This window comes from Megachile rotundata, chromosome 8, assembly GCF_050947335.1.
Source record: "Megachile rotundata isolate GNS110a chromosome 8, iyMegRotu1, whole genome shotgun sequence".
Lineage (NCBI taxonomy): Eukaryota > Metazoa > Arthropoda > Insecta > Hymenoptera > Megachilidae > Megachile > Megachile rotundata.
In genome coordinates this window covers 7,749,353-7,777,122 of record NC_134990.1, presented here as the reverse complement: position 1 = coordinate 7,777,122, position 27,770 = coordinate 7,749,353, and the positions used below count along the sequence as shown (strand labels likewise).

The 27,770-nt window shown below is 36.0% G+C and overlaps 1 protein-coding gene across 5 annotated transcripts in view; it reads left to right on the top strand.

Annotated features, from left to right (window-relative positions):
- The first annotated feature begins 2,389 nt into the window (after positions 1-2,389).
- The window catches only part of LOC100876010 (furin-like protease 1), a 394,431-nt gene continuing 369,050 nt past the window's right edge, over positions 2,390-27,770 (top strand). For 2 of the 5 annotated variants that reach the window (XM_076534810.1, XM_076534807.1), the window contains exons 1-2: positions 2,390-2,781; positions 24,091-25,680. In XM_076534810.1, coding sequence (XP_076390925.1) covers positions 25,522-25,680 — 159 coding nt within the window. In that variant the 5' untranslated portion in view covers positions 2,390-2,781; positions 24,091-25,521. The remainder of the gene's footprint in view (positions 2,782-24,090; positions 25,681-27,770) is intronic. The other 3 variants (XM_076534808.1, XM_076534809.1, XM_076534811.1) reach the window with 3 other exon arrangements.

Here is a 27,770-nt window from a genome sequence, read left to right as displayed (position 1 = left end):
AATGCTGCATTCGTAATCGGCAAGGAAGTGTCACGATCATCTAACTGGTACACCCGTAATATTACGACGACACTGGTAGTCTCCTGAACCTTTCGCGCCGTGTTCATGTCTCTCCTTTTCTGTTCCCAGGGATAGATGCATAATACGAAAGATAGAAAGAGAAATGCAGACCCAAGCGGTTGCCGAGAGACTGAACGTCGCTGCGGGTGGCACGAGACGTGCGGGGCTGCAAATTGCGACGGCGCACACACTATGGATGAATCTCAAGAAATTACGAAAAATATTCGACTTGCCATTTTTTTATATTGCAGATGTCTAATCGACCAAATTTCGAGCTAGCGAGCTTTTGGAGGAAGTTACAGATTTTTATTTACGAATTTTTGGATTTTTACTAGTTGCTGTTTTAGATATTTGGAGATTCACCTTTTCAAGTTTTTTAGATTTGCATGTTTTTTATGGGCAGTATTTTCAGATGTGATTTATTCAGTTTTAGAGGTCCAAGGTTTCAGGTCTTCAAATTTTTTAATTTGTAGCAGTTGAATTATTAGACATTTGAAGGTCCACTTTATTAAATTTTTCAATTTTTGATGTTTCTTATAAGCAAAATTTTTAGATGTGATTTGTTCAGATTTAGAGATCCAAATTTTCAAGCTTTCAAATTTTTTAGTTTGTACAAGTCGAATTATTAGACATTTGAAGGTCCACTATTTCAAATTTTTCAATTTTTGGTATTTTTTATAAGTAGAATTTTCAGATATGATTTGTTTGGAGTTAGAAGTCCGAATTTTCCAGCTTTCAAATTTTTTAATTTGAACAAGTTGAATCATTAGACATTTGAAGGTCCACTTTTTCAAATTTTTCAATTTTTAATATTTTTTATAAGTAGAATTTTCAGATATGATTTGTTTGGAGTTAGAAGTCCGAATTTTCCAGCTTTCAAATTTGTTAATTTGTAGAAGTTGAATTTTTAGATATATGAAGCTACACTTCTTCAAATTTTATAGTTTTTCATATTTATTGCAGTATAAATTGTCAGATGTCATTTCTTAAGTTATAGAAATCCAAATTTCCAACCCTCAAATTTTTGAATTTTTGGATCCTTCAGAGCCCAAATTTTTGAAGTACAAATCCTCAAATTTACAAATGGTCCGAACTTCCAAAGCTGACTTTATTTCTCAAATTTTTGAAGCACCAAGAATTCCAAAAACTCAAATTACAAATTCTGAAAATCCAAAAGTAAAAATTCTCAAGTTAATACATTTCTTAAGTTACAAAAGTTTAGATCTAAAATTTTCTCTAATTTTTCAAAATTCTTAAATTCTTATGATTCTGTAATTCTAAAGATTTAAAATTACAAATTTTTGTAGTTTCAAAAATAAATTTCCTAATTTTTGAAGTCTCAAAAATTCAAATTTACAAATTTTCACGTTTTTGTAGTTCTAAAAATAAATTTCCTAATTTCTAAAGTCTCAAAAAATCAAATTTATAAATTTACCAATGTACATATTCGCAAATCTCAAAATTTTATTATAATTAATTATTGTTCTCAAATTAAAGTTTCACCCATTGGCTTAGGTATATTATAATCTGATTATAAATATGGGCAGAAAATTAGGCTAATTAATTAATTAGAAGATGTGTTATATTTTGTAGATGACGTTTCAGCAACACGCCACTAGATGTCTTGTGAAATGTATTGTTTCTCGCTGATTCTCCAGCAGACACTAATTAAATGATCAGAAATTGAAGTGTTACTTCAAAAGTCTGGGACGAAGAAACGTTACAATTGAAACTTACTATTTCTAGTACAATATCTACTCCTATAACTACACTACTTTCTTCCCAAAATCAAAATTTCTCAAAATTTGTTCAAATTCTCCACATTTTTAAATTCTCAAATATCTGTAATTTGAATTTCAAAAATATACAAATACTTAAAATCCTACAAATTCTTCCAAATTTCTTAATTTCCAAATGTTCATATTTTCAAATTCCCAAATTGTCAAATTCTCAAGTCTCTAAAACCCTAAATTCCCAAATTCTCAAACGCTCTAAGTCTTACAGTCCTACTTCCAAAGACAATGACACAACGACCGAACTTCTCAACATTTAATCTGCAATATAACATTTATTATAAAATTTCGAATCGTAAAATTGCAAGTATCCGAATCCTTGAAATTTCTATATTGGCAAATCCGCAAATCCCGAAATCTACAAGAAGCACGCAAGGTTCATTTCCAACGTCGGTTTCGACGCACACAGTTCTTTCCCGCATCTCGAGTATTCTGCCCCACTGTACACTGCGAGAAGCCAGTCGGCGTGGTGGGGCTATGCGCAGTGGTGGGGGTTCCGGCGCGAGTGGTGGGGGGTCGATCGTAACGGAGCGTCGGAGCAAGCCGTCAGTCAGCCGTGCTTCGTCGTGGGGATGAGATCGCAACGAGGAATGACGTCGCACGCTCCGACATTCGCGCGACTACGGTGACACGGTACAAAGACTACACGCGGTTCATACGCATACAGTTTCGCGTCTCGCGATCCCGTATCCGCTCCGACAACGGAAATAATCGTGAATCCGTTCTCGCGCTGTTACAAAAAGGCGTGTTTCCCCAGGCTGTGCAACTGTGCGGTGTTCTATCCCCGTTTCTCCATCTTCCGCATTCCTCGCTCCGATTGGAGTGTCTCTCCGTGCACGAGCATCGTGTATCGACGACTCTTCGACGGGATTATTGCACGCAGCCGGATCCGCTCAAGCGAGGGAAAGCCGGAGCAACGCCAGAAAACGTGAGCGAAATTCTATTAATAAATACGAGCGTGTATTGTCGTGAACGATTCTCGCGAGCTGTCACAACGGCTCTGTAGTTTCTCGTTTTGGTATGGAGACGCGTGTACGGGGAACCGTTACCTTCGGCTATTAAACTTCTCTCCACGCTTATTCCCTAGTCCCGTTTATCCTCGCAGGATACGAACCTGCGTCCTGACACTTTCCTTACGTTTGTCTCTCTCTGCATCTGCCCACGTGCTGTCGTTTGCCCAGGTGGGATGCTGGACATTTTTACTCCGCGTACAATGGCAAATCCGACTTTCAGATAAATATACTGCGGATGCTTTTATCGTACGTCAGTTACAAAGTGTATGTAAATCGCGGATCTTGATTACAGTGTTTGAGAACTTCGATCGGATGCATAAACGTTTATGGATAGCGTTGGTCAGTTATCTGCTTGTGAAATATGTCGATTTTAACTCGCGATGATTTTTCGAGGCATCTATGATGCTAATCATTATCGTGGAAATTTATGGTACTTTGACGTGTACGTCTTCGTGTCCGCTGTAGTTATCGACTTATTATTTATAGAAAGATTCCAAAATAATTTAAATGGAGTTCACAAAAATTCTGTGTAGTTTTTGTAAACAGTGTCGAAATGCGTCAAGTGTAAAAGAATTTAGTATACAAACTTCAATAAACTGTTGTATAATTTAAAGTGTAGTAACAGAAGGTGTTTGATAACAGTTACACGACATGTGTTACCAACACAAAAGTAGTATTTATTGTTTGTAAATATTGAAGCTACCGAACACAAACTAAGCAGAAATCGCTGTTACAGAAACGGTCAATATAATTTTATAAATCTCATTTGACGTGATTTTCAACGGTATAGAGAGTCAGAAGTCTAATGTAAATTTAATTAGGAGTGCTGAATTAAAGCTCGTTGTTCGTTCCTCCTGGAAGAAGTTGCAGGTAATCAAGATTCCGAATGAAGTTTCGGTATCCCCGCTTATTTTAAACAGGCTGTATGTTTTGCTGAGCCGGAAGGTCAACCTGTTTCCTTCAACGACATTCTAAAACGCGTTCGCACAGATAAGCTTGGTTAAATGACTCGTTTAAATGGCATTCTTTATCGTAACAGGACGACCATGCTTGATCTCCGAATGTTACTATGGGCATAGCAAAACATGGTTTCATGGATCCATAAATATCTGAACACACGAATTTGCTTATGTGTGATATAAAGATATAGGGATATTGGAGCGTTGTGTTGAGATATTAGGATGAAGGCTTGTTCTAATTTAGTGATATTGGAAACTAGAAGCTTTGAGATCTAGGAATATTCAGATATAGGAATAAATGACACTACAATTGTTACAAGCTAGGGATATTGGAATATCAGGATGCTGGGATCTAGGGACATCGGTAATATCAGGATGATGAGATCTAGGGATATTCTAATATCAGGATGGTGGGATCTAGGGATATTAGAATATCAGGATGATGGGACCTAGGGATATTGGAATGTCAGGATGATCGGATCTAGGGATATCCTAATATCAGGAATAATACTAGGATCTAGGGATATTTTCATTCGTAGATAATTTAATCTAGAGATATTTATACTTGGGCATATTTCAGTCTAGTGATATTTATACTTATAAATATTGGAATCTAGGGATATTCGCATTTAAGCGTGCTGCAATCTAGGGATGTTGACATTTGAAAATATAGGAATTTAGTTATAATTCCATTCAGAGATACTTGAATCTAGGGATATTAGTATGGAAACTAGATATGGAAAAAGTAATACTAGGATCTAGGAATTTTTGTATTTTGCAGTTTTAAGGTCCGGGGATTATGGTATACCAAAGCGTTAACATCTAGGGATATTAGTACATTAAATATTCATTTCTAGGGATATTGTTCTGGGATCTAGGGATTTTTATATTTTGCAATTTTGAGATGCGGGAATATTAGTATTGCAATGTATTGGAACCTAAGGTTATTAATATGATGAATATTGATTTCTAGGGACAAATGGACTGGAAGCTAGGGACTTTTGTATTTTGCAGTATTACTATCTAGGGATATTGCTATTCCAAAGTATTGGAATCTAGATCTATTAATATCTTGATATTTTAATTTCTACGGATATTTCTAGGAATATCCCTAGGGATATTTCTAGAAGTATTTATAGGGATATTTCTGGGAAATTTCTACGGATATTTCTAGGGATATTGGCAATATTCGTATCTCAAAATTTAAAAATCTAAAGCTATTTGTTTCTCAAATGTTAATTTCTAGGGATATTGATATCTCAAAATCTAGGGTATTAAAAGGATCTAGGGTATTAATATTCATGTAACTAGTCATGAAGATCATTGAAGTCGTATTACAAGCCCAAACAAAAGTAAATCAATTTGAATATAAAAATCATGCTTTGCTTCGATCATTAATCTTAACAGTATCTTAATAACACTATACGCATACATATCATTAATATATCACTATTGCATCGATAGTCATTAATGTCACCTTTAGCACACATATACAGTTCTAGAAATGTAATAATATACGTCTCTATATAAGACAGGATTACGTGCGTCATTTGTACAAGTATTAATGAATCAAGCGTTGCGTATAAACGAGTTCTCGATCACGTGGTTCGTTACCACGCTTTCGATTATCAAAACTACGCGGCGCTGCAGTCGAACGCGGGATTTCAGTGTCATTCGCGATCGTTCGTCAATTTCCCGCACGATTTTTGATCCATCGACAGTTCGTTGTAATCGCGTGTTCGCGGTATTTGTTACTCGATCATGTTTCACAGAATCGCGCGCAGAATATCCGCCGCGTTATCTTAACGAGTGAATCGAACGAGCCGGTTTTCTGCGCGTCTCGTGTTCTCGTTGCGCGTACACCGTCTCTATGAACTTCATGGCAGTCCGTGACCCCGGGTATTTCCTGTTACGGGAAAGGCCCTTGCACGCCTCAGTTCGTTGGCATTCCTTTTCTACGAGCTAATCGTCATTGCGTAACTTCACATTATTGGGAAAATTTCTGCGTAGTACCACAATTGTTCATCCCTGAATTAACTCATCCTTTACCGCCTGATCTATCTGGGAATTTACGCCTGGTAAGATTGTCTATCATTTCGTACACATGGGAGTAATAATGGCTTCTCTCGAATTGAAACACATATGTAAACTAGATGGTTTTGAGTTTTACTAGTTTAATAGTAATTTTTTACGAGTTTACTGGTTTAAATATTTGACATTAGCGATTTTAGTGTCTTCAGACTTTTTAAATTTTCAAATTTCAAAATTTTTCAAGTTCCTAATTTTTTGAAATTCAAATTTATGAAATTTCTAGATCACGAAATTTGTATCCCATTCTCGAATTTTCTAGTTTAAGTATTCCTCAGATCTAAAAATTCCTACGTCCCGAAATACCCAGGATTTTAAATTCCCTAAATTTCAAATTTCCCAAATAAAAGATCACTCACATCTCAAGTTCACAAAATCTAAAAATTTCCGAAATTCCCGAAATCCTAATATTCCCCAAATTCCCTAAATCCTGAAACTCCTCAAATTCTAAAATTCCCCAAATCCCAAAATTCCCTAAATCCTAAAACTCCCCAAATTCTAAAATTCCTCAGATAAAAAATTCCTTCGTCCAAAATTCCCTAGATCAAAAATTCCCCAAACCCCAAATTTCCTAGATCAAATTTTTCCTATGCTCCAAATTCCCCAAATCCCAAATTCCCTAGATGAAAAGTTCCCCAAATCCCAAATTCTCTAGATCAAAAATTCCCCAAATCCCAAATTTCCTAGATCAAATTTTTCCTATGCTCCAAATCCCAAATTCCCTAGATGAAAAATTCCCCAAATCCCAAATTCCCTAGATAAAAAATCCCTACATATCAAATTGCCAAATTCCCTAGATCAAAAATTCCCAAGACCTGAAATTCCAAATTCCCCAATCGAAAAGTCCCTAAGTTTGAAATATCTCAAATTCCCTAAATCAAAAATTTACCAAATCTCAAAATCCCAATTCCCTAAACTTGAAATTCCAAATTCTCCAAACCTCAAATTCCCGAGATCTTGAAATCCACAAATTGCAGATCCAAAAATCCCTAAAAGTCCCCAAGTCAGAATGATTCTTACACAAAATATGGTTATTTATTTTTCATGTTCCTACATATGTATAAATGACGTGCATTATTAGAAACATGAATACAATTCAAGTATGGAATCTCCAAAATTAAAACTATGATTAAAACACATGCGAACATCATTTCGACGTACTGTTTCATATTGCAATTTCAAATATGAAACGATTTGCAGAGTTTAATAATTTTTGAACAGCGCAACGCGGAACATTTCTGGCATATATTCGAATGTTGAAGCACATAAAATGTTTGAATATTGCCTGATACATTTGGAGCTTTAATATGACCTATTTGTAGAGATGCAGGGATCGAGGTTAAGGTCGATGCTGATGTTTTAAGATAGAAATTATTAAATTCGCCGCGACCGATCTTGGCAGTGAATATTTCAAGTCCAATCCGACTATCGTCCTCGTTTCTCTGCTCGAAACAAATGCATTGAGTCTGATCTGTACTTGAGAATCTGATACAAGTTCTGCCTTTTTTTCTTTGTAAGAGATTATGTTTTTAATATTTTTAGGCAGAGAAATTTTATAATTTAACTTTGGAATTTGGGAATTTTATATGAGTGAGGTTTATAGGGGCGGTGAATTGAAGACACAGAATTTTTATTGTTTACAAAATTTGGAAATTTGATAATTAAATTTTGAAGAATTTTAAGTTGTGAAACTAATAATTCAGGAATCATTGGATTTTCTAATTACAGTCACTTGAAAAATGATACAATTTGAGAATGAAGTAACCCCACAATTTTCAAATATAAAATCTAGAAGCCATCAAATTCCTTGAAATCAAAAACTTGAAAGCTACAAAATTTCCTCGAATTAAAAACTTGAAAGTGATCGAATTTTCTCAGATAAAAAAATTTCCCAAATTGAAAATTTGTAAACATTCCATCAGTAAATTCAGTTCAGTAGTGATCCCCGTTCAAACGTACCCATGTCCCTGAATCGGCGCAGGAATCAGAGTTGCTCTTTGTATATCGCAGTCGGCTAACGACAGACGCATGGTCGGTGACCCTTTTCCCCTTTTAATTTCGAAACAAAGAACGCGAAAACCTTTCTGTTCGTGGAAGAAGAAGCCATTCCGAGCTGGCAGCGGATACGTAGATGTTGGATGCATGCACACAGGGCCAAATGAAAACGAACGAGGCCGAACCTCTTGGCCAGGTAATAACAGTCGACCTTTGCCCTCACGATCTCAGCCTACCTGCCCGCTGCCCGCTACGTGACCGACTTCTTTCTCTCTCTCGTTTTGCCAGAAAGAGGACGAATTTTTACGCACGAACTGCGAACATCATCGGATATTCCGACGGCCGGGAAAGATGCCAGGCTGCAGCTGCAGCCCGCAAAAATTGTCCACGATAGACAGACCGTGGCCTAGACCGGTGATAGAGAAAGAGGGGAACGGGATATAACAGAGAAAGGAACTGTGGCTTCGATCGAACACGGTCACTGGATGAATTTTCTTTCCACCGATCGGTTTCGGTGCCACGCGTTTGCTTTGAACCCAACTAAAATACGTTATGGACGTAGACGACGTTATGGGGGTAGTTGACGCAATTCTGAATAAGATTTCCCTTTGCAAAAATGGGGTTTCAAGCTTCGTTTTTGAATTATTAAGGAAAAACATGGACCAATCAGAGCGCGAGGATTATTACGCGTTGGATTATTACGCGTTGGTTAACTACGCGTTAGATTTTTACGCTTAGAATTACCACGCGTTGCATTACTACGCGTTGGACTACTACGCGTTGAATATCCACGCGTTGGATTACTACGCGTTAGATATTCACACGCTGGATTACTACGCGTTAGATTATTACGCGTTGGTTAACTACGCGTTAGATTTCTACGCTTAGAATTACCACGCATTGCACTACTACGCGTTGGACTACTACGCGTTGAATATCCACGCACTGGATTACTACGCGTTAGATATCCACACGCTGGATTACTACGCGTTAGATTACCACGCATTAGATTCCTACGCTTAGAATTACCACGCGCTGCATTACTACGCGTTGGACTACTACGCGTTGAATATCCACGCGCTGGATTACTACGCGTTAGATATCCACACGCTGGATTACTACGCGTTAGATTACTACGCATTAGATTCCTATGCTTAGAATTACCACGCGCTGCATTATTATGCGTTGAATTACTACGCTTTGAATATGCACGCGCTGGATTACTATGCGTTGGATATCCACACGCTGGATTACTACGCGTTAGATTACTACGCATTAGATTCCTACGCTTAGAATTACCACGCGCTGCATTATTATGCGTTAAATTACTACGCGTTGAATATCCACGCGCTGGATTACTACACGTTAGATATCCACACGCTGTATTACTACGCGTTAGATTACTACGCGTAGGATTACCACGCGTTGCATTATCACGAGTTGCAATTACTACGCATTACTACGCCGGCGAAAGAGAAAGAGGGGAACGGGATATAACAGAAAAAGGAACTGTAGCTTCGATCGAACACGGTCACTGGATGAATTTTCTTTCCACCGATCTGTTTCTGTGTCACGCGTTTGCTTTGAACCTGGCTAAAATACGTTATGGACGCTCGGAAACTCTGCTTTTGGAACTCGCGATCGAAATTATTGATTTTTTTGCCGGGGGCAATTTAATTGCTGGGTTTTTGCAGGTGGGGTTGTCAGTGTTTAGGTGCTCCTTTTTGGAGGGTTGGAGGGAGACGGGGGTATCTGAGATTTTTGGGGCTTTTGATGTCGTTTGAAAGCATGGGAAAAAAGGAATTTTGCGATTTGGTGTGTGGGTTTTGGATTTTTAGTTTTGGATTTGAACAATTTCTGTATTTTTGAATTTCTGAATTTCTGAATTTCTGTATTTTTGAATTTTTGAATTTCTGAATTTCTGAATTTCTGAATTTCTGAATTTCTGAATTTTTGACTTACTGAAATATCTAATTTCTTAATTTTTAAAATACCTAATTACTAAATTCTTAATTCCTTGATTTCTAAATTATCAAATTTTTAGATGGCAAAATTACAAAATTTCATGGTTCCTACATGACCAAATTTCGTCATTTTTAAATTGCCAAATTATAAAACCTTAAAGTTCCTAAATTGTCAAGTTATCAAGTTAAAAAGTCCCTATATATTTAGGTTGATAAATTGTGAAATCCCTAAATTGTCAAGTTATCAAGTCAAAAAGTCTCTAGATATTTAGGTTAATAAATTGTGAAATCACTAAATTGTCAAGTTATCACGTTAAAAAGTCCCTAGATATTTAGGTTAATAAATTGTGAAATCACTAAATTGCAAATTTACCAAGTTATAAAGTCCCTAGATTTCCAAATTACCCACTTCCATAGTCCCTACATTACCATGTTTCTGAGTTGCAAAGTTTCTAAATGAACAAATTGTCAAATTGTAATATTCCAGATTCTCCAGTTACCGAATTGCAGAGTTTATAAATTACTAAATTACCAAATAAAAAAATTCCTAAATTAATGAATTCCAGAATTTTTAAATTTGCAAAATTACCAAATCTCAGCATTTCTAAATTACCGCTGTAACAATTCTCGAAGCTCCCAAATTATCAAGTTACCTATTCTCAAGGTCCCTAAATTGTCAAATTAACAAATCTCAAAGGCCCTAAATTGCCAAATGACCAATTCTCAAAGTTCCTAAATTACCAAATGACCAACTCTCAAAATCCCCAAATTACCAAGTAACCAACTTTTAAAGTCCCTAAATTACCAAATGACCAAGTCTCAAAGTCCCTATCTTACCAAATGACCAACTCTCAAATTCCCCAAATTACCAAATAACTAACTTTCAAAGTCCCTAACTTGCCAAATGACCAACTCTCGAAGTCCCTAAATTACGAAATGATCAACTTTCAAAGTCCCTAACTTGCCAACTCTCCAACTCTCAAACTCCCCAAATTCTCAAGTCACCAACTCTCAAAATCCCTAAGTTACCAAATGACCAACTCTCAAATTTCATAAATTACCAAATGACCACTCCCAAATTCTCAAATGACCAACTCTCAAAGTTCTCAAACAACCACATCCGAAATTCCTAACTCCCCAAAAACCAATACCCAATCTCCCTAAATTCCCAACCACCTCCAATCTCCCAAAATCACCCAACAGATCTCTCCCCAAATTACCGCACCGCAAAGTCCCCAAAATCCCAACTAGCCGAATCCCCAAAGTCGCAAGCAAATCCCAGAAACGAGAAGAAAGAATCAGTATCGCTGTCGTAATCCCACAGTCGGCTGCACGCACCGTGCACAACGGTGCCCGTGAGCTGATTGTCGGGCACTCGATCTGCCCGTCACAAGGGAAGACGAACTGCTTTCAAGCAGTCCACGATGACGAAGAGGGGGATAAAGTCGGCTTAAATTTGATTCACTTCTCTCTAACACTGTCCCTCCAGCTTCAATCCACTTGGTCCTCGTCTGGCTCCTCTTATTCTCTCTTTATCACTGGACCACCGACTACGGAAGCGGAGGAGGAAGACCGCAGAATGCAATTTCCTCAGGGCACGAGGTACATGTTCCAATGGACTGCAATGCTTCCATTCGGTGGCTAGCCAATGCGTCCACTCTTTTTTTATTTACACGGAAATCTTCCCTCCGTTTGCGTATACTTCGACATTCTTCGGTCACTTCTTACTGACTTGCCCTGCGTCTACTGTCAGGAATTAGGATTTCGGAAGGATAAGAGAGGTGACTTCCGTAATTGAGTTATTTTCCGAGTTTTCTAAAATGGACTTCTGCTAACTCGTAGTTTCTGGGTTCGAGTTTCCGGAAACTGCTGGGACACTTTTTAAATGAAGTTGCATGTAATTAGTTCTTGTTCTGGAGAGGTTTTTTTAGTGCAGCTTGTAAAAGTATTTGCTAGTTTCGGTTATTTGTGGATACTGTTTTAACGGTGGGTTGGGAACTTGGTTCTTTTAGGGGATCGGTTTGGGGTGGGAATGTTGAGGAAATAGGTGGACTTTTTGGAGGATCTCTGAGTTTTATATTGACATGCCATTTGTGTTATTTTATGATAGTTTCATGTCATAAATTTTTGATAACATAAATGAGATGTGGTGTAAGTTTTATATTTTGTAAAATCATTCATTATTTGTTGTAATTAAGGATCAGTGATTTTATATTAAGAGTATCGATGAAATCTTTATGTAGTCTTTTTCTTTGATATCTAAGCTTCAAATTGACATGTCGCATGTGCCATTTCATAATACTTTTCTGTTATGATTTCATAACGACGTAAATTAAATACAATCCATATTTCATATATTTTGAAGTTGGTCACGGTTTGTTATAAATGATGACCACTTATTGTACGTTCAGAATATTAATGGTGCATTTATGTAGTCTTTTTCATTGATGTTTAAGCTTTAAATTGATATATCATATGTGCCATTTCATAATACTTTTCTGTCATGATTTCATAACGACGTAAATTAAACGCAATCCAAATTTAATATTTTTCGAAATCGATTACGGTTTGTTATAAATGATGACCACTCATATTGCGTTCAGAATATTGATGGTGCATTTACATACACTTTTTCATCGATATTTAAGCTTTAAATTGACATGCCGTATGTGCAATTTCGTAATACTTTTCTGTCATGATTTCATAATGACATAAATCAAAATTTGATAGATTTCGAAAGTGGTCACGGTTTGTTATAAATGATGACTCGTTTTATGTTCAGAATATTGATGGTGCGTTTATACAGCTTTTTCTGACGATGTTCAAGCTTTAAATTGACATATCATATGTGTTGTTTTATGAAACTTTTCTGTCACGAATTTGTGGGAGATCTTCGATATGAAACAATTTTAAAATATTTCTAAATCAGTCATTATTTAATATAGATGATGATCATTTGTTTTGTGTTAAAAATATCAATGAAGCGCTTACATAGTCTTTTTCTATAGTCTTTAAGCTTTAAATTGACGTATCATAAGTAATATTCCATGATACTTTTCTGTCATGAATTTCTAATCGCATAAATCCGATATAATCCAAATTTGATATATTTCAAAATTAATCATTACTTGTTACAGATGATGATTATTCATTTTGTATTTAAAATTGTAATGAAGCGCTTACATAGTCTTTTTCTATAGTCTTTAAGCTTTAAATTGACGTATCATAAGTAATATTCCATGATACTTTTCTGTCATGAATTTCTAATCGTATAAATCCGATATAATCCAAATTTGATATATTTTAAAATTAATCATTACTTGTTACAGATGATGATTATTCATTTTGTATTTAAAATTGTAATGAAGCGATTACATAGTCTTTTTCTATAGTCTTTAAGCTTTAAACTGACGTATCATAAGTAATATTTCATGATACTTTTCTGTCATGAATTTCTAATCGCATAAATCCGATATAATCCAAATTCGATATATTTTAAAATTAATCATTACTTGTTACAGATGATGATTATTCATTTTGTATTTAAAATTGTAATGAAGCGCTTACATAGTATTTTTCTATAGTCTTTAAGCTTTAAATTGACGTATCATAAGTAATATTCCATGATACTTTTCTGTCATAAATTTCTAATCGCATAAATCCGATATAATCCAAATTTGATATATTTTAAAATTAATCATTACTTATTACAGGTGATGATTATTCATTTTGTATTTAAAATTGTGATGAAGCTCTTACATAGTCTTTTTCTATAGACCTTAAGCTTTAAACTGACGTATCATAAGTAATATTTCATGATACTTTTCTGTCATGAATTTCTAATCGTAGAAATCCGATATAATCCAAATTTGATATATTTTAAAATTAATCATTACTCGTTACAGATGATGATTATTCATTTTGTATTTAAAATTGTAATGAAGCGCTTACATAGTCTTTTTCTATAGACCTTAAGCTTTAAATTGACGTATCATAAGTAATATTCCATGATACTTTTCTGTCATGAATTTCTAATCGTTTAAATCCAATATAATCCAAATTTGACGTACTTCAAAAATAATCATTATTTACTATAAATGATGGCCAATCATTTTACATTAAGAATTCTTCTGAAATATTTATATACACTTTTTCGTTACCTTTTAACCTTTAAATTGGTATACCACAAGCATAATTTTGCAATACTTTTCTGTCATGAAATCACGTCAGCACCATAATGGAGTTGTTGTAAGAATATTAAAAATGTGACGAGATAACAAATGAAGCGGTTTCAGTCCACAAAGAATTACAATTATCCGAAGGACGAAAAATAGGTATCGATTCTCTGAACTCGGTAGCTCATACGATTCTATTGTTGGCTTTAAATATTTTTCTGCGTATCTGTCCTGAATTCACCCGGTTGTTATTGTGCACGACGAAGAAACGTGCAGAAAAACTGAAGATTCACATTATCGTCACGTTCAAGAGACGTTCCAAGCGATTCAACTTCCGGGGAAAGGATATTGGTGGCCCTGCAGATACACAACTTCGTGAAAGCTCTATTTTATGTCCGAAACAAGCTACGTTTTCTCTCTAACCAGGTTTTCCTATTTCGTCCACCCAGCGAAAACGTAACTCCATTACACAGTTAGTTTTTAGCTCTCGAATAACACGTTTATTCAATTGACGTTGATAAATAACAAGCTAAAAACGATTAATAAACTTCAGCCGTCGTAATCAATCAAAATTTATTAAATACCCGAAGAGATTAATTAAATGTTTTCTTAAAATTCATTAAACTTTGTACAGTGGCGATGATAGCGTAAGTCGAATTAGTCGTGTGTTAAATCGGACGCAATTTGAAGTAGTTTCTTCGAGGTGTACCGATGTCAAATCATGAGTTGGCGCGTGGGGAGGCGGAGACAGAATTTAGAGCATTTTGGGGATTTGAGAATTTGGGGAATTGGGGGGTTGGGGATTTGGGAATTTGGGAATTTGGGAGTTTGGGAATTTAGGGATTTCAGAATTTGGGAGTTTGGGAATTTAGGGATTTGAGAATTTGGGGACTTGAGAATTTGGGGATTTGAGAATTTGGGATTCTGAGAATTTGGGGATTTGAAAATTTGGGATTCTGAGAATTTAGGGATTTGAGAATTTGGGAGTTTGGGAATTTAGGGATTTGAGAATTTGGGGACTTGAGAATTTGGGAATTTGAGAATTTGGGATTCTGAGAATTTGGGGATTTGAAAATTTGGGATTCTGAGAATTTAGGGATTTGAGAATTTGGGGATTTGAAAATTTGGGGTTCTGAGAATTTGGGGATTTGAGAATTTGGGAGTTTGAGAATTTAGGGATTTGAGAATTTGGGGATTTGAGAATTTGGGAATTTGAGAATTTGGGAGTTTGGGAATTTAGGGATTTGAGAATTAGGGATTCTGAGAATTTGGGGATTTGAAAATTTGAGGTTCTGAGAATTTGGGGATTTGAGAATTTGGGAGTTTGGGAATTTAGGGATTTGAGAATTTGGGGATTTGAGAATTTGGGAATTTGAGAATTTGGGAATTTGAGAATTTGGGAATTTGAGAATTTGGGAGTTTGGGAATTTAGGGATTTGAGAATTTGGGGATTTGAGAATTAGGGATTCTGAGAATTTGGGGATTTGAGAATTTGGAGGTTTGAGAATTTTGGGATTTGGGAATTTGGGGATTCGAGAATTTGGAGATTTGAGAATTTAGAGAGTCGAGAGTTTAGAGATTTGAGTATTTGGTGGTTTGAGTATTGGGAGATTTGACAATTTTTAAATTTTGAGAAATTGAGATTCGAAAAGTGCACCTTTCTCAAGTTCCCTTTTTTTTCTTCTTCACAACTTCTCCAATCCACCATAACTAAATAGTACTCAACACTACCACAACTCACAAAATACTCCAAAACTGAATTACAAAACCCATTTAACTCTCCACAAAATTCCACCTACATAAATAACCAAAATTTCAAACTATCAAAGTCATATCAACTAGTACCGCTGTCAACCCACGAGTTGGCGCGCGGCTGACGTGAAGAGCCACGGCTCCGATTGGTTAGAATAGAAAAATGGACGCCTCACGTATTTTTGGCGGGACAATTGGCTCTCGCGGTCACGCGCACTAATTAGGCGAAAAACAATGACAATCGGCAAACGTCTCTCAGGTGAGCGAGACATCGCGAATTGCGTTCAGCAGTTGTTATTGTCATTATTATTCTTATTCGCCTGTATGTAACGCTGGAAGCATTCACGGTGAGGATAGAGCTTCTTTTACTTTGGGTCCTCATGCGCCAACTCGTGAGTTGACTTCCGTACGTAAATTATTACGTCTAAATTGAAAATTCGCGCGTACCAAAAATACGAGAAAAATTTACAATATTTGAACTGCGAGTGCGTCACGAGTGCGTCATGGCTGACGCGTCCACTCATCTATACTTCCTAAATGAAATTTCCAGATTCCTAGTTGTTTTTCAATTCATCAAGACTCCACCGTTGTGTTTGTATCCTCTGCAATCTGTTCTCCCTTGTATTTCCACGGTTCAAATAGACCTTTAAATTTGACTAGCTCCAGGGAACGGATATCGCGAACGCAATTTCACTTGATCGCCGATGTAAACGTCCTATCGAATTGTAACCGCGAGAACCGCAGCTTGAAAATCGAGTCTTTTTTCATGGAAACCAACCACCTTTGAAATATATCGATAATATGAAACGGTACTCGTTTACGTTCGCTTCTTTTAGATTGTATAACTGCAGCGGACGTGGTTTCGGTTTGAATCTCGTTACGATCAAGGATATAGCGAATGTGATTCGTAATATTTTGTGCCGCTATATTTGTCTCTAAAAATGGGAATTTGAGTTGGAAATAGTTTAACGAATGTCTTTCGGATGTTCAAATCCCCAAATTCGTGATATGGTAAATAAAAGTACATTACAAATTCCATTACACAAATAAGATTTATTACAAATGATAACATCAGTTATCATTAAGGAAATGAAATGAACACTTCGGTAAAATGTTCCAAGATGTAATCAGTAAATTTCCACGTTCTCTAAGATAACACTTAATAATAACAAACATGAACGATTATCAGCTTCTTCTATATCTTCCTGAATCATGTTTTCATAATTTTTTCATTAGGGTGAAACCCCTAAAAACATGTTTCTATATTTAAACTTTTTTAATAGAATTTTTAATACAAACTTAACTCTAGCTTCATAGACGTCTAATATAAATTACATTAGTTTTTAAATAAATTGGATTAAAAATTTAAAAATGGAGACAAAAATTATTTCTAATGGGATAGAATCTCTAACATGTCCCAATGTTCAGCTCATAATTATTCTTATATACTTTGCACTCATGGTGCATATGTGAACATGTCTTTTGGTACCAAGTATGCCACAATAAGGTTCTATAGAAGAATATTTTATGATAAATTTTAATGAATTATAATCTTATTAAATTGTATTAAAAATTTATTAGGAAAATGTATGAAGTCACAAGTCATATATTTTTAAATAAATTAATAATATCGTTCAATAAATGCTACAAATTTCTTGGGAGGATGTATAATGCAAGGGGTCACTTCATCAAACAACAGCGGTTTCACTTTTTCTCGTATAACAGCGTTATTTGGACGATACTCAATTTCTCGATGATTTTTGAAGCCGTAGTTTAGCAACCGCGTATGTTCACACAACTTGCATCATCTTCATGGTCGAAGAGTGCTCGAACGAGTCGGATTTTCGAATGAAAGAAACAGGATCGATACGGGTTGCAATGGTTACACGGCATACCGGGGAAAATTGCATTCAGCATGTAACTCGACCTGATTTTCATCGTACGAGAGATTTGCTAAGGAAACACGAATCTTCCCCGTTTTTTTCTAATACAAGCCGCGTTGCAACATAGAAGTCCAGACGAAAAATACACGAAATCGTTTATTTAATTTGATGACTCACTCGAACGGTGTTTTATTCCAGAAAACATCGTGATTCATTAAGTCAATGTTATTAAATTCTGTCGGGAGAATGTTTCTCGATTCACCATTTTTGCTGCCGTTTATTGTTCAAATTTGCTTTGCTGTTATCTTTTGATAAGGAACGATTTCTTTGAGGTACTTCAGTTTCTATCGTTTAAATGTGGGTTAAGTGATTAGGTGGTGAAGTGATAGTGGAGAGTTTCTTTTTTGAATTGTTACAGGGTGTCTCACAACTGTAGGTCCCTGAAATGGTAGCTGACGCGATTCTGAATAAGATTTCCCTTTGCAGAAATGGGGTTTCAAGCTTCGTTTTTGAATTATTAAGGAAAAACACGGACCAATCAGAGCGCGAGGATTATTACGCGTTGAATTACTACGGGTTGGTTAACTACGCGATAGATTACTACGCGTTAGATTACTGCGCGTTAGATTACTGCGCTTAGAATTACCACGCGTTGCATTACTACGCGTTGGACTGCTACGCGTTGAATGTCCACGTGCTGGATTACTACGCGTGAGATATCCACACGCTGGATTACTACGCGTTCGTTAACTACGCGTTAGATTTCTACGCTTAGAATTACCACGCGTTGCATTACTACGCGTTGGTCTGCTACGCGTTGAATACCCACGCGCTGGATTACTACGCGTTAGATATCCACACGCTGGATTACTACGCGTTAGATTTCTACGCTTAGAATTATCACGCGTTGCATTACCACGCCTTAGACTGCTACGCGTTGAATATCCACGCGCTGGATTACTACGCGTTAGATATCCACACGCTGGATTACTAGGCGTTACATTACCACGCATTAGATTCCTACGCGTAGGATTACCACGGGGTGCATTCTCACGCGTTGCATTTTTACGCGTTGGACTGCTACGCGTTGAATATCCACGCGTTGGATTACTACGCGTTAAATATTCACACGCTGGATTACTACGCGTTAGATTACCACGCATTAGATTCCTACGCTTAGAATTACCACGCGCTGCATTATTACGCGTTGAATTACTACGCGTTGAATATGCACGCGCTAGATTACTACGCGCTGGATATCCACACGCTGTATTACTACGCGTTGTATTACTACGCGTTGGATTACTACGCGTAGGATTACCACGCGTTGCATTATCACGCGTTGCATTACTATGCATTGGATTACCAAGCGTTGGATAAGTACGCGTTATCCGAAGCTGCCGCTCTCGCATCTGCGCATGCGTAACCCTTGCGCTCTGATTGGTCCGTGTTTTTCCTTAGTAATTCAAAAACGGAGCTTCAAACCCCATTTTTGCAAAGGAAAATCTTATTCAGAATTACGTCAGCTACATTTGAAGGACCTACACTAATCGTAAGACGACCTGTATAATAAATTATATAGTTATTTCTTGATAACTGGAGGAGTTCAAGTTAATTTATGAGAACTGACACAGTCTAAGATAAATGACAATAATTAGAAAAATTTAGATTAATTAATAATAACTGGACTTTGAATTTAAGGAAGATTTTCGGACAAATACCAAAATAATTTAATAGTCAGTATATTATTCATATCATGTTTAATTATTATAACAGTTCTGAAATTACAGTAATTGTCACCTTGTGTAAATTTATTTTTAGACTGCCTACCTGTGAATTATTAAGTGATCTATTTTTAGTCTTTGAGTACTCACTATAATATCTTTAATAATAATTGTCATTTATAGTGAGTGCAATAATTATATGTAACAAGTTTAATTATTATAATAGCACTTCTGAAATAATTACTGTAATTGTCACCTTGTACAAATTTATTTTTAGACCATTTTAATCGTTACCTGAAATCATTAATTGACCTGCAATTAATAATCCAAATAATTTCGTGGTTTCTTAAAAACTTCATATGCTGGTTATAATTAATTAATAAGTTAATCTACCATTTAATTTAATGAATAATAATTTCGTGCTTTGTTACAAAATTTTGAATAATTATTATACAGATTATAATTAAATGAATTTCATAATTTTGTAATTTTCTGCAAAAATTTGAATAATCAAATTTCGACTAATTATATTTGATTCATTCCTGCAGAATTTAATTCAATAAACAAAGCAAACAATTGCGTATATTTCTACAAAATATTGACGAACCAAATTTCATGTATTGATTATTCTTTATTAAATGGGGTCTCCTATATTTTAATTTAACAAACAGCAAATATTTTCGTGATTTTTTATAGAAATTTGATTAATTAAATTTCATGTACTAATAAAACCTAATTAAATGAATTGTTAAATTTAATTTAACAGAGCTAATAATTTCGAATTTTCTATAAAAATTTGAATAACAAAATTTCATATATAAATAAAACCTAATTTAATGAAGTAATTTATAATTCAATTTAAACAAAGCTAATAATATAATTTCCTACAAAATCAATAAATTGATGTATAACAATAATTTGTCCTAATAATTTGTCCCAATAATTTATTTTAGTAATTTGTACTAATTTTTGTCCTGATTTGTACAAAGCAAAATAATTTTAAATTTTCACTGTTCAAACTTTCTGCAGTTTCAAATAAATTAGATTAAACTTTGACAAATATCGTAAACAACGTCGTGGTGATTTTTCAGTCTGTATCCGACTGGTTTTACAAAAGTTGAACAATTGAGTTTGCTGAAAAACGTGGAGCTACACTTCAGTTGGTCAGACAGTTACAATTCCTTGGAATGGTGACCGGGTTCCCTGAGGAAATTGCGCTTCCCCTGTAACACTGATACCAATTGCTCTTTTTGAGGGTGGATATACACCTTTATACGATACGATATCAATTTTTTAGTAACAAATGCAATTTTACAGTATTGTGTTCCTACATTTGCAATTCGGTTTCGATCCATCACTTTTAATGGAATATTTTACTTATTATTCGTAAGACACGTTTATAGGAGTATTTTTGTAGGAGTTTCTCTAGGAATTCATCTAAGAATTTAGCTAGAAGTTTATTTAGGAGTTAGTCTAGGACTTGATCTAGGTATTTATGTAGTTTATATAGAGGTAGAATTTGTTTGAGAATTTTGGGATATACACATATTTTTATAGAAATTTGAAGATCTTCATATGTGATGTACACATGTGTACAAATTTGAAATATATCTCTGATACCATATATATGTTTATATATATGTTATAAAATTTATTTAGGGATTGTCAAATGTACACATATATTTATAGAAATTTTAAGATGTTCATATGTGGACATATGTGTACATATGTGTACAAATTTGAGACACATTTCTGATGACATGTATATCTATGCATACACACATATATTTTAGAGTTTGTTTAGCAATTGTGAAATGTACACATACATTCATAGAAATCTGAAGATGTTCATATGTGATGATATGTGTACATGTGTATACAAGTTTGAAACACATCTCTGGTGACATATGTCTATGCATACACATATATATGTTGTAGAGTATGTTTAGAAATTGTGGAATGTACATATATGTCTATAGAAATTTGAAAATGTACATATGTGAACATATGTGTACATATGTGTACAAATTTCAAACACATCTCTGGTGACATGTATCTATTTACATACATGTTTTAGAGTCTACTCAAAGATTGTAAAATGTACACACACGTTTATAAAAATCTGAAGGTGTACATATGTGAACATATGTGTAAACATATGAATAAATTTGAAACACATCTCCATATCTACTGTACCTCTACGTACGATACAGGAATTTTTACAAGCACAACTAGTAATTCACAGACGTTACAATCCACGAATATAGAAATCCGATGGCACAGATAGTGAAATATTAATGGTAAACACGATTGATTGGAAATCGCAGGATTCTATCGGTACCGCTGATAAAAGCGTCTACCAACCAGAACGCCTAGCAGACGTACGCTCCTCGTTGCATCTTCGTTGATATGCAAACAAGGATTTCACGTTGATGTCTCAGTTGTTTCTCGTTTACTTCGGCGGGCTGTAATTAAACCTCGATCGTGACTCGTAGCACTTTATGGTTATGCGTAATTTCTGCAAAGGGAATGCAAAGGCAAATGGTTCGGTTTATTCCTCGCCTCCGCAATTGTGCTCGCCGGCCAACCGGAATATTCATGTCGAGATTGTTTTTAATTACGCTCGAGCTTGCTTACACTTTGTCCTCAGAGAAAAAACACACACGGAATCTCCTACGCTTTAATGCACCGATATCTGCGAAATTTCGTTTCGAATTGCATAATCGCGCATACACGATTTCTGCTAATTGTTCGCCGACAATTATTGTCTCGTTTAATCTGTTATTGTTTTATTGCTTGCAAATATCTTGCACGCAAGTTCGTTATTTTCCGCGAAAGATTCCATCGTTAATCCATCCCGGAGTAATCTCCCTTAATTCGTGTAAATATGTTTTATCTTTGATACGCATTTACTGTAATTGGGCGGCCATTTTCTTAGACGAAAATTGCATCGTATTCTGTAATCGATGGTTACTTTTGTTGACAAGAATTTGAAGATATAGGAATCTAGGGATATGGAGGTATCGTTGCAAGAATATTAGCTATTAAGGATTTGGAGGATTTGGACGATTTGGAGTATTTGGAGGATTTGGAGGTTTTGGAGGATTTGGTGTATTTGGAGGTTTTGGTGTATTTGGAGGATTTGGAGGATTTGGAAGATTTGGAGGATTTAGAGTATTTGGAGGATTTGGTGTATTTGGAAGATTTGGAGGATTTGGTGTATTTGGAGGATTTGGTGTATTTGGAGGATTTGGTGTATTTGGAGGATTTGAAGGATTTGGAAGATTTGGAGGATTTAGAGTATTTGGAGGATTTGGTGTATTTGGTGTATTTGGAGGATTTGGTGTATTTGGAGGATTTGGTGTATTTGGAGGATTTGGAGGATTTGGAAGATTTGGAGGATTTGGAGGATTTAGAGTATTTGGAGGATTTGGTGTATTTGGAAGATTTGGAGGATTTGGTGTATTTGGAGGATTTGAAGGATTTGGAAGATTTGGAGGATTTAGAGTATTTGGAGGATTTGGTGTATTTGGTGTATTTGGTGTATTTGGAGGATTTGGAGGATTTGGTGTATTTGGTGTATTTGGTGTATTTGGAGGATTTGGAGAATTTGGAGAATTTGGAGGATTTGGTGTATAAGGATATAGGGACATGAGAGATATAATGATAGAAATCTAGGGACATTTGATGTGTAGGACTCGTGGAAGTATTAGGAGTGCAAGATTCTAGGGATACAAGAGATATGGTCATAGAAATCTAGGGATATTTGAGGAAATAGGGTTCTGAAAGATTTAGATGTCACCTAGATTGAATTATAGAGAAATATACATTCATAGGAATCTAGGAATATAGTGAGGTATGGTTGCAGGAATATTAGGTACTAAAGATTTGGAAGATTTGAAGAACAAGGATTTTATATAAGAGGTTTGACCATAGAAATCTAGGGACATTTGAAGAGTAGGACTCGTGGAAGCACTTGGAGTGCAAGGATTTAGAGATAGAAGAGATATGGTTATAGAAACCTGAGGACATTTGAGGAGATAGGGTTCTGAAAGACTCTCGAGTCTAGATTGGACTATGGAGAAGTATACGTTTAGAATCTGGAGATATAGGGATCAGATTATAGAAAGCTAGGGTATGATCCAGATATACAAGAATATACGATACAGGGATTTAGAGAATATAGGAGTATAGGTTCATAGAAATTTAGGGATATAAGAATCTGAAGTTATAGGAACTTGGGGATGAAAGAACCTTGGGAAATAGGAATTTGAAGATACAGAGATCTGAGCTTAGAAATCTAAGGTATACAGAAATTTACAAATGCAAAAGGAGCTACATTACCTAAGAATTTGGATACCTTCGAATTAAATAGCTCAAAGAAAAAATTCGCACGAATTTGCACCAAATACGTCCACATCCTTATTAAAATCAGATCTGATTCCTGTACTCAAAAATGAAGCTTATACTTTCCTAAATTACGTGAAATCGGTATAAACACAGCTAAATTTTATCCAGATCAAATCTGATCCTACCTGAACCAGCCTCATCAGCATCCGCGTCCTCAATTACCAAAAGTTCATCGCTCCTGCAAGCTCCTCCACATCCAAGAAGCAACATCGATTAATCAAGCCCCTTCGTCCACCAAAAATATCTGATCCTCAATTCTCGGAACGGTTTTCAGATCGGCGTTGGCCGGGCGGAGATGAGCTAGAAAGCGAAGAACGAACCCCGAGTCGTCCGCGTCATCGACGGATTTTCCTAAGCATGCAGCCAACGAAACGTGGAGGATGCACTGGTCGATGACGTGAATCGACCGACTTTTCGGTCGATAACTGTTGCCGCCGGCTGAATGGCTGGCCAGCCATTTGGCTTCGCTTCTCGCGCAACAATCTTTACACGGCTATCCGTCTAGTTCCTCTAATCATCATCCAAATGTTGTTCGTGTACCGTTCAAGAGACTCGTATCGCTATCGGTTCGGACTTTGTGCCTCCTACAGGTCGATTAACATCGCTCGGTAATACTCTTCGAGTTCATTAGTTCACTAGTTAAATTCTAGTTAACTAGTTGGGCTAACTGACCTGCTGAAAAGCTCTCAAGGTTAAAAGTTGAGATCCAGATTGAGCTTGGTTTGAAGTTGAGCTGACTATTGTGCGAAGATCAAACATTCATTAGGAAGACAGCTTCAAGCTCTAAGTTGAGCTGCTGTTTACGGAGACTCAAGTTGATTGGTCATTGTACACCTAGTTGAGTCAACTGCATCTTTGGATAAACGAAGACACTTCAAGTTAACAGGTTGTGCACCACATCATTAATCTCATCACTGGTGTGAGTTGAGGCATCCTTGACAAGAAGGCTTTGACTAGTCAACAAGATGGTGGAGAGCCTAGTCTGAACAGCTGTATTCTGAAGACAGCAGGTGACTAGAAGTTGAGTCAGAACAATTGTAAGATCATTTTGACGTAAGAGGAAGAAGCGTTGAAGTATTGGCGATCTCGAAGGTCGAGGTCGAAGATCTTATCCCCCACGGATGAGGGGATCCCGGAGGGGGCGTGAAGGTTGCCGTTGATCGCCACGCGTGTGGTGCAGGTTCGGTATCGCGAGGATCGCGACGATCTTCCCCACCACCGTCGGCCACATGACTTGACGATCGCCCCACCATCCGCTGCTCGTCGGCGGCGACAGTGGCAGAGAAACGTGACGGCCAGCACCACGACGACGAGCAACGACGACGACGACGACGACGACGGGGACGCGGCACGTGGATGTGCACGAAAGAAGAAGCTAATCGGTCGGTTGAGTGGAGGTTACTTAACTGGTGACACGGCTCCCTGGTGGTTCAGTCGACGACGGTCGGTCACCAGGTGCGAGGCGCTCTTTTTTTCCTTTCTTTCTTTGTTCTCTTGTTTCTTTATCTGTCTACCTCTCGTCACCTCGCTACGTTATCGTCCCATTTAAACTTGCTTTCGGAGTGTTTGATCGCGGGTGGGTGTGCCGTGCCGTTGTTTGTTGTCGTTGTTCCTGTTATCGTTGTTAACGCCTACGTGGCTTGTGGATAGTGAATAGTGAGCGGGAAACTGGAGCCGCAGCTGGGTGCTCAGAGGAAGAGCTATCATGTGCCCGATGAGGATTTTTGGACTGGCCATCGTCGCAATGGTGACTCTGGCTGGATACGGGGCTGCCTATACTAATCAATGGGCAGTGCATATCGAGGGAGGACCGGAAGTGGCGCAGCAGGTTGCTGAGGAACATGGATTTCAATATCTTGATAAGGTTAGTCATTCTTTACTTTACTATCTTCTCACATTTTCGATTTTTATCTTCCCACATTTTCAATGATGTGAGAAGGTGTAACATACTATATGACTTCTTATGGAACTTATCACATTTTGGGTTCTTATGGAACTTATCACATTTTGGGTTTTTATGGAACTTCTCACATTTTAGGTGCTTATTGAACTTCTCACATTTTGTGTTCTTATGGAACTTGTGACATTTTGAGTTCTTATGGAACTTGTCACATTATGACTTCTTATGGAACTTATCATATTTTGGGTTCTTATGGAACTTATCACAGTTTGGGTTTTTATGGAACTTCTCACATTTTAGGTGCTTATTGAACTTCTCACATTTTGTGTTCTTATGGAACTTGTGACATTTTGAGTTCTTGTGGAACTTGTCACATTATGACTTCTTATGGAACTTATCACATTTTGGGTTTTTATGGAACTTCTCACATTTTAGGTGCTTATTGAACTTCTCACATTTTGTGTTCTTATGGAACTTGTGACATTTTGAGTTCTTGTGGAACTTGTCACATTATGACTTCTTATGGAACTTATCACATTTTGGGTTTTTATGGAACTTCTCACATTTTAGGTGCTTATTGAACTTCTCACATTTTGTGTTCTTATGGAACTTATCACATTTTGGGTTCTTATGGAACTCATCACATTTTGATTTTTCATGGAACTTCTCACATTTCGAGTTCTTATGGAACTTCTGACATTTTGAGTCCTATTGGAACTTATCACATTTCCAGTTCTTATGGAATTTGTGACATTTTGAGGTCTTATGGAACTTGTCAGGTTTAGAGTTTATGGAACCCGTCACACTTAGAGTTTATAGAACCTCGCCTTAAGTTCTAGAATTATGGAACCTGTCTAGGGTTGAGTACTTAATTTATGGAACCTGTCACAGTGTTAGCTATTCATAAAACATGTCACAATCTTGTGTAACTTGTCAGATTTTTTTATTTACTTGTGCAACGTGCTTTATTTTTATTTGTGGAAGCTGACAGTTTAAGTGTCCTTATTTGTGCAACCTGTCACAGTAGCTTTATTTTATGGAATTTATCACATGTTATTTTTGCTTTTGAAACATGTGATACTTTGAGTATCTTCACTTATTGAACATAGCACATTTTTATCATTTTTAATTGTAGAACCTGTGACAGTTTGAGTACCTTTACTTGTGGAACTTATTACATGTTGATTAGTTTTGCTTTTGAAACATGTGACACTTTGAGTATCTTCACTTATTGAACATAGCACATTTTTATTATTTTTAATTGTAGAACCTATGATAGTTTGAGTACTTCCACATGTGTGGAACCTAGCACACTTTGATCATTTTTAATTGAAACCTGCAACAATTCAAGTCTCTTTATTTTTGAAACTTGTCACATTTGAGTTTCTTTATTTTTGCAACCCATCACATTTGATTATCTTTATTTTTGGAACATGTGACACTTTCAGTGTCTTTATTTTTAGAACCTGACACTTTTTATTTGTGGCACCTGTGACATTTGGAGAATTATTTGTGCGACTTATCACACGTTATCTGATATCTGAGTATCTTGACTTATAGAACCTGTCACACTTTGATTCTTTGCATTTGTGGAATATGTCGAGTATGTTTACTTCTGAAACTCGTTCAAATTTAATTAATTCTGTCTGTGGAATCTGTGACTCAATTGTTTGTGGAATCCGCGACGGGTTTGACAAGTTTGTTGTAAATAAATTTATTTGTTACTCAAATTTTATGTCTAAATCAAATTCAATTTTTTCACTTGAACTAAATTCCAACTTCATATCTAAATTAAATTCAAGTTTCGTGCTTAAAGTAAATTCAAATTTTTACTTAAGTTAAATTCAAGTTTTGTGCCTAAATTAAATTCAAATTTTTTACTTAAATTTAAGTCAAATTTTGTGTTTAAATTAAATTCAAGTTTTGTACTTAAATTAAATTCAAATTTTGTGTTTAAATTAAATTCAAGTTTTGTGCCTAAATTAAATTCAAATTTTTTACTTAAATTTAAGTCAAATTTTGTGTTTAAATTAAATTCAAGTTTTGTACTTAAA